Source organism: Stenella coeruleoalba (genome assembly GCF_951394435.1).
Source record: "Stenella coeruleoalba genome assembly, chromosome: 16".
Classification (NCBI taxonomy): Eukaryota; Metazoa; Chordata; class Mammalia; order Artiodactyla; family Delphinidae; genus Stenella; species Stenella coeruleoalba.
Genome location: NC_137162.1, coordinates 32,156,246 through 32,170,184, shown reverse-complemented (window position 1 = coordinate 32,170,184; position 13,939 = coordinate 32,156,246). Strand labels below are relative to the sequence as shown.

General features: G+C 47.8%; 1 protein-coding gene across 1 annotated transcript in view; it reads right to left on the bottom strand.

Annotated features, from left to right (window-relative positions):
- The window catches only part of PDLIM1 (PDZ and LIM domain 1), a 46,097-nt gene extending 40,741 nt beyond the window's left edge, over positions 1 to 5,356 (bottom strand). The window contains exon 1 of the mRNA XM_079899572.1: positions 4,951 to 5,356. Within this exon, the coding sequence (XP_079755698.1) occupies positions 4,951 to 5,046 (96 nt within the window). The 5' untranslated portion in view covers positions 5,047 to 5,356. The remainder of the gene's footprint in view (positions 1 to 4,950) is intronic.
- Between the last annotated feature and the right edge of the window lie 8,583 nt (positions 5,357 to 13,939).

The following is a 13,939-nucleotide window of genomic DNA, read 5'->3' as shown; positions in this document are numbered from 1 at the left end:
TTATGACAGAGAGGTTAAGGCTATGGGCTTTGAAGCCAGACCGCTCAGCCAAATTCCAGTTCTATCCACTCACTACTGTATGACAAGGGCAAAGTACCTAATGTTTCCATGGCTCAGTTTTTTCATCTGTAAAATGGGTATCTTAATTGTATCTACCTCACAAGATACTTGTGACGATTACTGAAAGACTATGTTAAGCTCTTAGAACACTGCCTGGCATATAAAAAGTCATATACAGTTTAACTATGGTCATTGCTGCAAGCCAATCAAATAAATAGTCTCACACAAATCTTCCAAGTGTAAATGGACGCTCTTGTGATTAACATAAGAGTCATTTGGGCATAGATATTCAGATGAATAACACAACCCAAATTCATCTGAAAACATTTCTGAATTCATATTACGCTTTCTCATCAACTGGTGGTTGAAGGTACAATTAGTGTCATATGAGAGGTTGGGACACTTTTTAACAATAAAAAAAAAGGGGGCCCTCATATTCAAAGGGTACAAAACCACTGGTTTACTTATTTATTATTTTATTTATCTTTACAGAGAATTGAGCCCCAGAGAAGGCACGTGACATACCTGGGGTCACCCAGTGTGGTGTTCAGGACTGGAGTTCAGCCTGAGTTCCTGCCCTGGACACTCTACCAGGCACCATACAGAAGTTCTGGAAGCTTCTCCAGGCTCTCCTCTGAGACATACTGGAAGTCAAATCATCCTTTAAAAAATAATTTTCTGACATAGCCTTTTGCTCATTTTTAAATGAGCCTTTACCTTTTCCTTTACAAAGAAGTTAAGAAGTAGTTCATTCATTGAAAAAATTTGTAAATTCAAACAAATTACCTAACCTATGGGCACTGAGCTTCTCCCCTGTAAAAGGCAAAGAATACTCATTTTCCTCTCCTCCAGGGAGCAATGGCAAGGTACGGCCTAGGGAATGAGCACAGCTTGGAAGCCACTCCTAACTAGTCCCAGCACAAGAGCAATTCTGGTGCTTTCCCCAGTCCTGATCAGAGTAGGAGAGTGATCTCAGTGGTTAAATGATAACGTCCTCTCAATTATCTGCCCTGTTGCAATACCTTAACACCATTCTCCGCTCTCTCCTCCTCAAAGACAAGCCAGCAAGGTTGGCATCCAGGATTTTAGGTAAGGGGCAGGGTCTCTGGTCAAAGGGACATAACATGGCTTGGTGAATTTCATGCCAGTAGGCTCAAGCATTCACTTCCAAGCCATTCCCTGTAATTCATCCTCTTCCTCCTCTCCTTAGATCAGCTGGAGCAGCTAATATTTCCCAGGTGATCAATTTCACAGAATGAGGGAGTACAGAGCAAGGGCCATTAATGCATAATGAGCCTTTATGGACAATTCTCACTTTTCACAATCTGACAGATAAGCCCTGCTCTTTCGACCTTAAGGACATGACGCAAGCCTACTTGAGTCTGGAAATGACACTCTTTAAAGTCAGAAAAGACCCTGTGACTACAGAGTATCCATTATTAAACACTCCTTAGGACACTTGAGCGAAAACCAGAGGCTCTTAGCAAAGGCTTCCCCAGGACTCAAGAGGCAAACGAGCAACTCCTCCCACCAAGAGCATCCCCTTATCTCTGGCCCCGCCCCTTCCTGCCTTTTGTCAGTTGCTGGGAGAGGAAAAACAGTCAACATAAACTCCGCAGCAATTTTGGCCTGGGTGTGGATTCTCTGAAGACTTCCATGGAAAGCAACTAGAGGAAATAAGAAATTGACATGGGAAAAAAAAAAACATACCACAACTCAAGGAGATAGACAACTGTAGACCTGGAGCAGGAACTGACAGAGAAAAAAAATCTCAGAGGACAATTGCAAATGTGTCAGGAGTCCAAGGAGGACTTCAGGGAGTCCAGGGTAGAGGCTTAAATGAGAAACTGGTAAAAGGAAGAAAGACAGTTTACGTCCATTCACAGTTGGAGAGCTGGATTGAAATTTTTTAAGTGTATCACAATAACAAAGATGAAAATATTAAGGAACAAAAGCAGCTATTCACACACACACAAATGTGTTCTGTTTGTTTCTGTTCAGAAACTGGCTAAAAACAAGGAGGTAGGTTAGTGAGCTGCTGAGGTCCTGGTAATGTTCTATTTCTTGACCTGGGTGGTAACTCTACGGGTCTTTACTTTATAAGCATTTGCTGTGCATTTTTAGTTTATGACTTTTTAATTTCACAATAAAAAAGTTAAGAAAGAAAAAATTTCAAGTATACAAGATTACAGAGTTATATTCAGGAGCTTTAGTAGTTTGACAAAAGAATGAAGCCAATACCAGAATAATTCATGCAAGAGAAAGCAAACATAGCTATTTAAATAAAAGGCACTCCTTTCCCAGCCTAATTTTATGGTTTGCTTTGGTGTGGAGACTCAAAGTCTGCATATACGAAACCACAGCAAACTGTATCTGCCCCGAATGATGAATCTAGCACACCTACCAACCAGAACGTCTGTATAACTTTGCGGATGCTCACACCTCCTCACTACTGTTCACTGTTTACAGAGCAATCTCACATACCTTAACTCACAGCCAATGGCTGGAGTTATCCCCGTTGCAGAGATAAAAAAGGCAGCCACAGACAGTAGAAGACTCACCCCAGGTACAGCTCAAGTAAGAAGCAAAAATCAGACCTATACCAGATCTCAGACAGCTACCTCGGGGACCCTTTACGACAATGACTTTCCCATTCCCAGGAAGTTAGGAGGCCCACGTTTTTTCCATGTGGGAATAATGAGATGAATAAACAGGTAAATTACTGTCAGCAAGAGAATGTCACCTCCTCTGAGTCACTTTCACTTTTCAATTAAAGTACAACCCAGGGCGTTATAAAGATTAGCTTCCCCCTCTAAACCATGAACACCTTGAGAGTGGAGCCATGTCATCTTCATTTCTGGGACTCCAGGGCTTTGCTGTATAGTTTCTAGAATACGCTATATGCTCATGAGACATGTGCTAATAAAAAAATAAACAAACAGATGAGGGTACAAACTAAAGAATTCACAGTATTGTGTTTTCCACCCCATACCATCATTCCTGCACAGGGCCACTTACATTAAGTCTTTTAAAACCAGCTAAAATGGCAGGCAGTAATTGCCCTTTTAATAGATGGCCAATATATTCTCAATTCTTTTTTTTTTTTTTTTAATCACCCCCACTCTGTCCCTCCAGCTCCAGCTCCGACTCCTTGGAGGAAGCCATATTCTCCAGTTCTTAAGAAAGGGTTTCATGTCATACATAAATTCAGAAGCTGAGCCGGCTGACAGGTTAATTATAGACACAAAAGAGTGGGGACAAATGGACTATGAGGTAAGCGAGTCTAAATGTGCCTTCCCTGGATAAGCATTTATTAATAAACCTGCAAAGATTTACTGGGCACAGCCAGGTGCAGCTCGGTGCCAGCCTTGGGGGCAGGGGTCCAGATTTGGGGAAGGCACAGTTTCTGCACTTGAGGAATCTGGCTGGTGGCTGGGAAGACAGCATGTACCTGCAAGAATAATCTAAGTTGTCCCCTGGGGACAGCAGGTGGAAGACAGGGCCTAAGAACTGTAGCACCTGCCCCTTTTGGGAGTGGGATGGTCAGAGAAGACATCACTCCACTAGGGCCCACCTGCAAGGAAATGTGGGTAGGACTGTGGCTGGAGAGAAGCCAAAGAGGAAGCCCCAATTCTTTTCCTCCTGCGCCTCCCACCATATTCTTTCGGGGGCTGGAGGCAAGCACCTAAGTCAAAAAGACCCATAGAGATATTCCCCTTCCCTCTCCACCCTCCCCCTCTAAGAAAAAGGAGGAATGTTCAGATGGCTGGGGAGGCAGGTCTAGGGTCATCTTCAGCAAACAGATGAGCCCAAGAATGGAATGATAGGCCTATAAAAGCTGGGTACCAGAGAGTGTTTGCGCTCCCTTTTTTCATTCAAAAAAAATTTCTTGCCCGCCTTTTGGTGGCACATTGAATGTGGCAACTCTCAGTGGGACATCAACCTTGCCTTTAGCAAGATGACCAAAGCCTGGGCCTCCAAACAGTGAGTCTGGGTCTCCCTCGGGCTTCCGCTTTATTTGGGGATCATGGACCTGGTCGTCTCCGATTGAACCTGGGCCCTTCCAAACAGATGAGGACCCTCTGAGAATTTTTCAAGCACCAACTTCCCCCAGACAAACACAAGGTGGGAACCCCACCGCAGCCCTATTTATGGGGGAAAAGGGCCGATCAGTTGGTAATCCCGAAATGCCAGGCAGAAATATGGCACGGCCATCTCCCGCGAAGTAGGGGAATATCCAAGAGGGTTTATACGGGTGGGTCTGTTTCCAAAATCCCGCCATTTCTCCAAAAGACATTAGAGAGGTAAAACTTGGCCGTGGATCAAGTCCAAAGAGTAAGAAACTAATTGTTTCGATAGTTGCGTTTAACCTCATTCGCCCTCCCCGCCCCCGCCCCAGTAAACTTCCCATCCTCTCCACCTCACTTTCCAGGTGGTTCCTGCTACTTCCAAACTGCTTTCCGCCGCTCTGCGGCTTGTTTAGAACGGGGAAGCGCTACCTCTCAGCCTGCGGGATCTGTGGGGACCCTGAGCCTTTCACCCGCGGACAAAGCGCGTCCACGCGCCGGCCACGCTTCCGGAGCGAAGGCACGAAAACTGCGCCTTTCTGTCCCGCGGACGCGGTAAGTGGTGCTCCGCAGCCGGCTGGCTCGCCTGGGAGCGCGGGGTCCGGCAAGCGCGGCGGGGGCTGCGGGCCCGAGGTGCGCGGAAAGCGCTCGGCGCACCTGGCGCACCTGGCTGCGCCCGGCCGCCCCGGCTCCGTCCCGGGCTCCGGAAGCCGCCGTCTCCAACAGCGCCCGCGGCGCCCCGGCCGCCCCAGCTCCCCTCTGGGTCACGCCGCTCCCCAGCCCAGGATGGCCCCGCTCCCCACGCGTCCCAGGCTGCTCTTACCCGGGAAATGGCGAGAGGCTGCTCGAAGTCCTTGCCCCCCACGAGGCGGAAGCCCCACGGTCCCGGGCCCTGGAGCGCTATTTGCTGCGTGGTCATGGCGCGGCGACGGCGGTCGGCGACTCCCGGGGACAGACGGGGTAGGACGCAGAGCAGCGCGCTGGGCTCCCCGGCAGCTGTCGGAGAAAGAGAGCGCGGCGCGGGCCCGGGGAGCCTGGGGCGGGCGGGAGCTGGGCGGTAGGAGGGCGGGGGCGGCTCCGCCCAGGCCGCGTCGCGGCCGCCTGCCACGCCTGTCCTCCCGCCCGCGGCCCGCAGCTGCCCTCCGCCCCGGCGCCCGCACAGGGCCTGGCCAAGAGTCGGGCAGAAAGAGCCTGGGGTCAGCTCTGGGGGGTTCGGGATTTCAGCAGCCCCGCCCCGGCCCCCAGCGCCGCCTCCCTCCCGCGCCAGCCGCCGCCCGGCTGCACTCCCAGCCCCGCCGCGGGCGCTAGGTGAGAGGCAAGTAGGTTCCGGCGACCTCGAAGGAGACAAAGCTTGGCGCTTTTGAAAGAGTTTGGAAGTGCTGTACAAAGTCATCCCTTTGAGGTCAGCTCCATTTTCACATTTTTTTTATTGTAAACGACAACGATGTTTCAAAGGTGCTTTCGAGTGATATCGTTTGAAAATATGAAGCAGTCAGGGCATTTATAGCCCCATTTTACAGATGAATTAACTGGGTCGGCCGAGGTTAGAAGACCTGCCAGAAGCCACACAGCTTGTCCGTGGTGTAACTGGACCGTCGCCCAGGCTCCCCGTGTTAAAACCGCACACTGGAACTTTTCTAGTGCGAATGAGACCAACGTACGAAGTTGTAAGTGAACTTAAAAACCTTCCTAGAAACCTTTCCCCCTGGCTGGATTCACTGTAGGTTCTGCCCTTCCCAACAATTCACACCTCAAGTTTGAGGCGGGCCAAGTGCGTGGAAAGGGAACTGGGTTGAGTACGAAGACCTGGGTTGCTGACTTGCCACTAGCCTCCTAACTGGGCTCTGCCCCCCTCCCCCTGGAGTACGTCTCCTCGCCAGATCAGACCACATCTCCTTGTCCACTGGGTCCCCCACTTCTCTCTGAGTAAAGCTGTAATGCCTAAAATGCTTGTAGGGCCACCCACAGAATGGCCCCAACTCCCTCTCTGATCTCATCTCCTTGTGCTGCTCCCAGCCCACACTGGCCTGTTGCTTCTGCCTCAAAGGCTTTGCGTCAGGGCCTCTGGAATGCTTTTCTCCCAGACATCCTAAGGCTCGCCCTTTGTTCAGATGTCATCATCTCAGTTAGGCCATCTCTGAAAGCCCTATTTAAAACCTCCTCTCTAGAACACCCTGTCACCTTCCTCTGCTTTTATTTTCCCATTGTATTTATCACCATCTGACATACTCAATATTTCACTTATTTGTACTCCTCGGTCACCCCTAAGCATTAGTTCCCCAGTGGCAGGGGTTTTTATCTGTTTGGATCACTGCTGTATCCCAGTGCCTAATAATAGTGCCTAGTACATAGTATTTAATGAACTCAATACATTGGCCAACCTTATGACCTTTGGGTCCCAGGTTCTTCATAGTTTTCTTGGCTCCAATTCATCCTGGCACCTGAGCCCCAGTGTTCTGTCTCTTTGTGATCCTAGCCTACCTACCCAGAAGCCCTGTGCACAGATGTACACATAAAAGGATTATCTTACTTGTCCAGTTGTGTCACAGCACAAATGCCTGGTTTGGGAATGGTTTGCTTGAATTTAGAAATCAGAGTCGTTTTATGTCATCTATCCATCCCTCTCATCTTGCATCCTCATATTCTTTTTTTGTTTTAATCGAAGTATAGTTGATTTACAATGTGTTAGTTTCAGGTGTATAGCAAAGTGATTCAGATATATATGCTTTTTCAGATTCTTTTCCATTAGAGGTTATAACAAAATATTGAATATAGTTCCCTGTGTTATACAGCAGGTCCCTGTTGTTTATCTATTTTATATATAGTAGTGTGTATCTGTTAATCCCAAACTCCCAATTTATCCCCCCGACTCCCCATCCTGGTATTCTTTTTTTTTTCTAATTTATTTAATTTACTTTTGGCTGCGTTGTCTTCGTTGCTGCGCGCAGGCTTTCTCTAGCTGTGGCGAGCGGGGGCTACTCCTCGTTGCGGTGCGAGGCCTTCTCACTGCAGTGGCTTCTCTTGCTGTGGAGCACAGGCTCTAGACATCCTGATGTTCTTGAATCTGAGAAAAAGGAATGTGGAGTTACAGCCAGGAGTCAACTACCTGCTTCATCAAAGCCAAAAATTATACCCTCTTTGATTAAGATTCTCCTGATTTAAAAACATGCTTGTGTTTCAAGTCCCTGCAGAATTTGGGAGAATCGCCAAATTCTGGGTCTGCCCTAAGATGGGTAGAAGTTTTGAATATTTTGTGTCCTAGGAAGAGAAAAAGGTTGAAGAGCCACAGCTTCTGTGCTCCCCAAAGGTGGGAACTGCCTCTCGTTCATCCCCAGCTGTCCTGCTAGCATGGACCTGATACATCGTGGGTGCCAATAGTGCTTATTCTATACAATATTCTTTTCAGATATAGAGCAGAAGTACATAGGTTACTTCATTTAGTTATTAAATGTTGTCAGTTGCAGTCTGGCTCTACATAACAAGAGCTATAAAACAGTCAGCACTCTGACCAGGCCATCCCCTTTCTGGGTACTAATTCCAAGGACATAATTTAAAAGAAGAGGTAAAAGTTTTATGTACAAAGATATTTATAGCCACATTATTTATAATGACAAAAAAACTGGCATTAAGCAGCAACAGAAAAGTGGCTAAATATGGTATGGCCATATGAGGGAATAGTATGCAGCATAAAAATGATAATCATGAAGTCTAAGAGGGACTTCCCTGGTGGTCCAGTGTTTAAGACTCCACGTTCCCAATGCAGGGCACCTGGGTTTGATCCCTGGTCAGGGAACTACATCCCGCACGCCATAACTAAGAGCCCGCGTGCTGCAGCTAAGATCCGATGCAGCTAAATAAATAAATAAATATTTTAAAAAAGACTGAGAAGGCAGGGAAATGTGTTTTCAAGATATGTAAAAAAGAGTGGAACAAAATTATTGGTAAACCAGTTATTATTTGTAAACAAAATTATAGATTTCATGTTAAAAAATAAAAATTATGTCTACCTATTGCCCAAAATTAGGAGAAAGTACAAAAACGAACTTTGTATTGGAAGATGGAATTGGAGAAAAATTTTTTAAATAATTTCTTCTAACAATGATGTAAAGTTTTCAAAGCAAAAATCAATTAAATGGCCTCAACTCCTTGGAGGCAGACTAAATGCTAGTCTTTCTGGGGGTAGGGAACCTCATCTTCTATCTTTTTGATCTCCCTCTCCCTGCTCCAGCAAGCCAGCTCTGAGCTGGGCACACAGCATGTACTCAGAAAATACCCAGTGATGGACTGAGAGCTCTGACCCCCAAACACAAGCAACCTTGTTTTATCTTAAACACCATTATTTATTAATCCAAACTCTGCAATTCCCTCACTGGCCACCCTTGCCTCCTACTGAGTACAAGTTGAATGGCCTTAAGCAACTTCTCTGAACTTCAGTTGCCTTGTCTATTATTATTATAATGAATTCCATGAAAGTTTTTTGACCCTAAACAGCCTACATCAAAATACCTGCATATGAGGGGGGTGCAGGTGGGGTAGAGAGGATGCTGAAGAAATGGAAGCAAGGACAGTAAGAGGGCAGAGGAGCAATGGTCTAGGAAGTCAGGGGATAGTGGTTATGTCCACCTCTCAGGCCAGTTTAACAAGGTAGACAGGGTGGGTGGCATCTGCTGGCGGATTCCTCCCCCACCATCGGGCTTCTGCAGAGCTGGCTACTCCCACACCCAGGGTGCCACTGCCAGGACCCTCCAGAGCCACTGTGCTGAGGGAATAACAGCCCCATTTCTTAAGGACAGTGAGAGTAGGACTGTACTAGCCTTTACATACGGACTTACTTAATCTCCAGGACAAGTCCTGGACCCGCTCAGGGGACTGCAGAGCTCCCATTCCTGGAGATCGCGGCCATGACCCCTCCCCCCTCTGGGACTGAGCCTTGACCCAAGAGGGAGCGTAGGTGACTCCCAGACTCCAAGCCTCCATTGGGATCTGCGGCCGGCTCTGCCCAGGGGCTAGAGAGCCGGAAGCGGCCAACTGGGCTCAGGGCGCAGCGGCTTCCCCATCCCCAAACCGGTGCAGCTGCCCGGGGTGCCCTGGTCAAATGACATCACAGCGATTTGTTTCTTCTTTCTCTAAAAAGAACCGAAACCCAAGCTCAGAAGCTTGCAAAACAAAGCATCTTTTCCCGGTAGGTCCTATTCCCACTGTCTGGTCCCCATCAACCCTCAGCCCCGCTCCCAGGGTCAGCGCGTCCTGTCCTGGGATCCCACGCGCGGCTGGTCCCACTACACTCCAGGACGGCTGACCGGGGGGAGGTGCCCTCGGCTGAGCCAGGGACTGGTCAGGGAATCGGACGCCCAATTTTTTTACTTTCTCCCGCTTTCTGCTCTGGCCCCAGGGGGAGGGGTGGATGGTGGGTGGGGTGAAGGGGTGGGATCCTGAAGTGGCCGTTTGGGATTGGGCGCCTGTCGGATTCCACACGGAGCATGCTCTGTGGAGCATCGGGCCCTAAGGATACCTGGACACCTGACCTGGCTGAAGTCCCCTCCGGGCTGATAAAGGTGTGGACAGATGAATTGGCAGATCTAAGGCTTGCCGTGTGCCTAGCAGACAGGAAGCTGTTTTGTCCACCTGCCTCCTGGATCCCTGGACACGTGGCACAAAAATCATCAAGTCATCAAAGAGGCTGGACCACTACCATTTCTCAAGCATCCCTGAATATTAAAAGAAGAAATTCCAAAACAAGATCATAGATAAAGTGGTTCATATTAAGCATACATACTGGAAAAGTTAAGACAAAAAGACAATGTCATGTAATAGTGTTGTTCACAAGATAATTAATGGATTAATAAAAAATATGATTTACCTCCTGATACCTAAATTTAAAGTTGTATGATTAACATATTTCATTGCTGTTATTATATTTCAATGGCTTTATATGTAACCTCATAGGGAAAAACTTCAAAAGTCTAAATCTGAATCTTTAGCGTACATGGACCCACCCGTTGGTCACCTCCCCCCAAAAGAGGAAGAGTGGCTTGGGGTCAGAGTCACCCAACAGACCCTAGTCCAATACCCAGTCAATAAACATTGTCCCCATTACTAAACAGTGACTATGAGAGTGTGTGCTAGGAACTTGACATATATTGTATTTCATCCACACAATAGCCCAGTGAAGTATTGTGATGCCCTTTTAATATATATATATATATATATATATATATATATTTTTTTTTTTTTTTTGGCTGCGTTGGGTCTTAGTTGTGGCACACGGGCTCCTCTCTAGTTGTGGCCGCATGGGTTTTCTCTCTCTAGTTGTGGTGTGCGGGCTCTAGGGCGCATGGGCTTTGTAGTTTTTGGCATGCGGGATCTCTCATTGAGGTGCGCAAGCTCAGTAGTTGTGGCACGTGGGCTTAGTTGCCCCGTAGCATGTGGGATCCTAGTTCCCCGACCAGGGATCGAACCCGTGTCTGCTGCATTGGAAGGCGGATTCTTTACCACTGGGCCACCAGGGAAGTCCCGTGATGCTCAGAGGAAGCTGAGGCACTGATGCGCTGCCCAGGTCCCCCTTCATGGAAGGACTTATTTTTCCAGTTCCTGGGAGGTGGACAGCCTTCAACTTTTAGCCCCCTTAGGGACTGCCCCTGCCGCAGAGAGCAGCCTTGCCCACGGGCATGCCCTACCCCAGACTGCCTGCATTCAATGACTGATCTTGGGATAAAAGACCAGCCATTTGGGCCCAACATGGGACAACTCTGTTGGGTCATTATGGCTCCAGAGATCCCTGTAGCTCAGCTTCTCCCTCTGCCCAATCCAGCTTCCTCTCCCTCCCTCTCCCAGGCACTGAGCCCAAGGGCTCTCCTTAATAAACATCCTGCTTAGACACTCTGTCTCTGGAACCAGAGAACTCAGCCTGCAATAGGCCCAGAGAGGTCAAGAGACTTCCCTAAAATCACTCAGTAACCAAGTAACAGAGAAAAGTCTGGGCTGGGGAGGCAGAGGAGGAGCTACAGGGTCCAGAGGACTTTGTAACAGAAAAAGGGAGGAACAGGAGGTTATTCAGGGGTTCCTAGGATCCCAGGAGACACCTCATGTCCGCAATTCATGGAGGGCCCAAGGGCCAGATCTTCCTTCTCCACTAACAGGGACACCCACAGCCCAAGTGTCAGCAACTCAACTAGACTAGAAGTCTTTGGGGGATGGCTTTCTGGACTTCCCCCTTGGAGGAAGTAGAAATTGAGATAAGCTTTAAAAGTATGAAGAAATATGGAGGCAGAAAGGCCATACTGAGCAGCAGAAACAGAGCAAAGTAGTAGGAAGGGTGGGGGATGGTCTGGTGAAACAGCATTATTGGGTGATGGGCAGCCTGGAAGATTCTGTGGGGTGGGCTCTGAGTGCCAGAGGCCTACTGTGGTGTGCAGTGGGGACAGGCAAAAGCTTTCCGTCCATCTCATCTCATTCCTCCCATTCCAACTGTTCTCTCTCTCTCTCTGTGACCTCCTCCCCCAAATCCATTTCTTCTCAGGGTTTGATCGTGGTGCTGGCCTGGTCTGGCCATGGCTGATACTGAAACTGACTATTTATAGCATTTGAGGACAGATAGAGCGGCAGGGCCAGTTTCCATGACGCCAGGGCTCCCGGAGTTTGGCTTCCTCTCTGTTGGGTCTCCACCCGCTCGCTCTGGGTCTGTCTTCTATTATCTCTGATGCTCTGCTTCTGTGTGGTCATTTCTTGGGTAGCATCAGGGCTGCTGCTGGGTACGCTAGCAATGATAACTGACTTCAGATACCACACCTGGACACCCCACTCCTTGTATTAGACCACATTCCAGGCTGAGGAGATGTCTCAGCCATCACTGCTGGGTGATGAGCGTGGGGTCTTCTTCTACTTCCAGGACTAGCCATCTAGCCTCTGCCTTGAGCTCCTACCCACTGACCACCTGAGGTTATGAATCCCAGAGGGTAGGAAGAGAAGATACAAATTACAAAAGTCTAGAGGTAGACTTACAAAAAGAGGCCAGAAAAAAATTAAGGTGGAAAAATGACCATGAAGACCTGTGCTATCCAGCCAGACATTAGCTCCTACTTTGGGTCTTGGAAGCATGCTAAAAAGAGAGTTCTGTCATTGGTCAGTTGCGAGGATTTGACAAACTACTTAGCCTATTGGGGCTGTTTCTTCTGTTTTAGTCAACAACTATCTACTGAATACTCCCCATTTACTATGTGCTGTTCTGTGCACTAAAAAATCAACAACAAACAAAACAGACGAAAATTTTCTCCCTCGTGGAGCTTACATTTTAGTGTAAGGGACAAACAAAATAAATAAGTAAACTATGGATATACGTTTATGTAGGTGTGTGTGTATTAAATAACTATGTATATCTATGCGTATTTGCATGCATGTTTTCCTGCCAAAAGGGCCTAGAAGCAAAGATACTCCAGAGCAATGAGTACGCTTGCTTTCCTGAACTTGGTTTCTAAATGCCATAAAAAGAACCAGGGCTTCTTAAGGAAATTCTAGGGCTGCAGCAGGATAGGGACAAGAGGAGCCCGGATTCGCTTTTTATGCAGAGAGCATGAAAGTGCTTGAATAAGTGGTGGGCGTATTGCAGGAGAAGGAAATGTCACATCCTGGGATCTGCAGGAGTCCTTAGGGTGGACCCAAGTGAGGGTTCTTGGTCTCGTAAGCAGGAAAGAATTCAAAAGCAGCCAGAGTAAAGGGAAAGCAAATTGATTTAGAGAGATACACATTTCATAGGCAGAATGTGGACTGTCAAAAAGTGAGAGCGGCCGTGGGGCATGGGTTCGTCGGTTTTTATAGGTTAAGTAGTTTCATAGGCCAACATAGGGAGGAATCTACTTGCTATGTCAGGGCATGGTAGGGATTTCCCAGGAACTGGGCCACTGCCCACTTTTTGGCCTTTTTTGGTCCTCCTCGGAACTGTCATGGTGTAAGGGGGAGTGCTTTTAGTATTACAATGAAGGTATAATGAGCTAAAGGTCAATGACTGGACTATTCTCAAAGCCACCTTGGTTTCAACTTATTCCAGCTGGTCTTTATCACATTCCAACAGCTGCACCCCTTCTTCATTATCTAGCGTTTGTGTCCTGCCCCTTTCCCTCCTGTCTCATTCCCTGCTCAGAGATTTTACTCCCATATTCTTATGGAAAGCAGAAGGGCAATGGTCCGTCTTCTGTAGCTGCTTCAGAGCTGAGCAGGGGCATTGACCCTGCCTGTCAGGGAGTAAAAATCTCTGGATTTTTACTGTCCCTTGTCCCCAGGGGCAGGACAGCTTCTTGTTTTAAGTCAGAGGGAGGTATGGGTTGAAATCCTTGCATAGCCATCATTTTGATGTGGAACTGTTGTAACCCAGAAGACACGAACTTTACCAAGAGGTTAAAGAGGCAGGGTCCAAAGGAGAGGAGGAGTATGACCACAACTGGACCCAGGAGGGGCAGGAACCAAGTAAGGCTAGGGAGGGTGCTCTTAATAGTAGACCAGATGGCATTAGGGTCTGTCCCCTGGTTGTGGTGGTATAACCATGATGCCTGTTAATAAATCTTTTTGATGTTCACCTTGATCTGGCCCGAGTTATTAACGTAGGTACAGCAGGTTTTGTTTATAACCACACAAATACCACCCTGCTCATCCAGGAAGTAATCCAACGCCAATCTATTGCCCATGACCACATTGCCCAGTGAGTTTAAAGAAGTTGAAAGTCTATTTAGGGCATTGCCAGTGGTCAGGGCTAGGCTTTCTAAAGTGTTAGTCAGATTTTCTAGGGTTATCTCACGGAAGGCAAAGCCTTCCCATGGAGC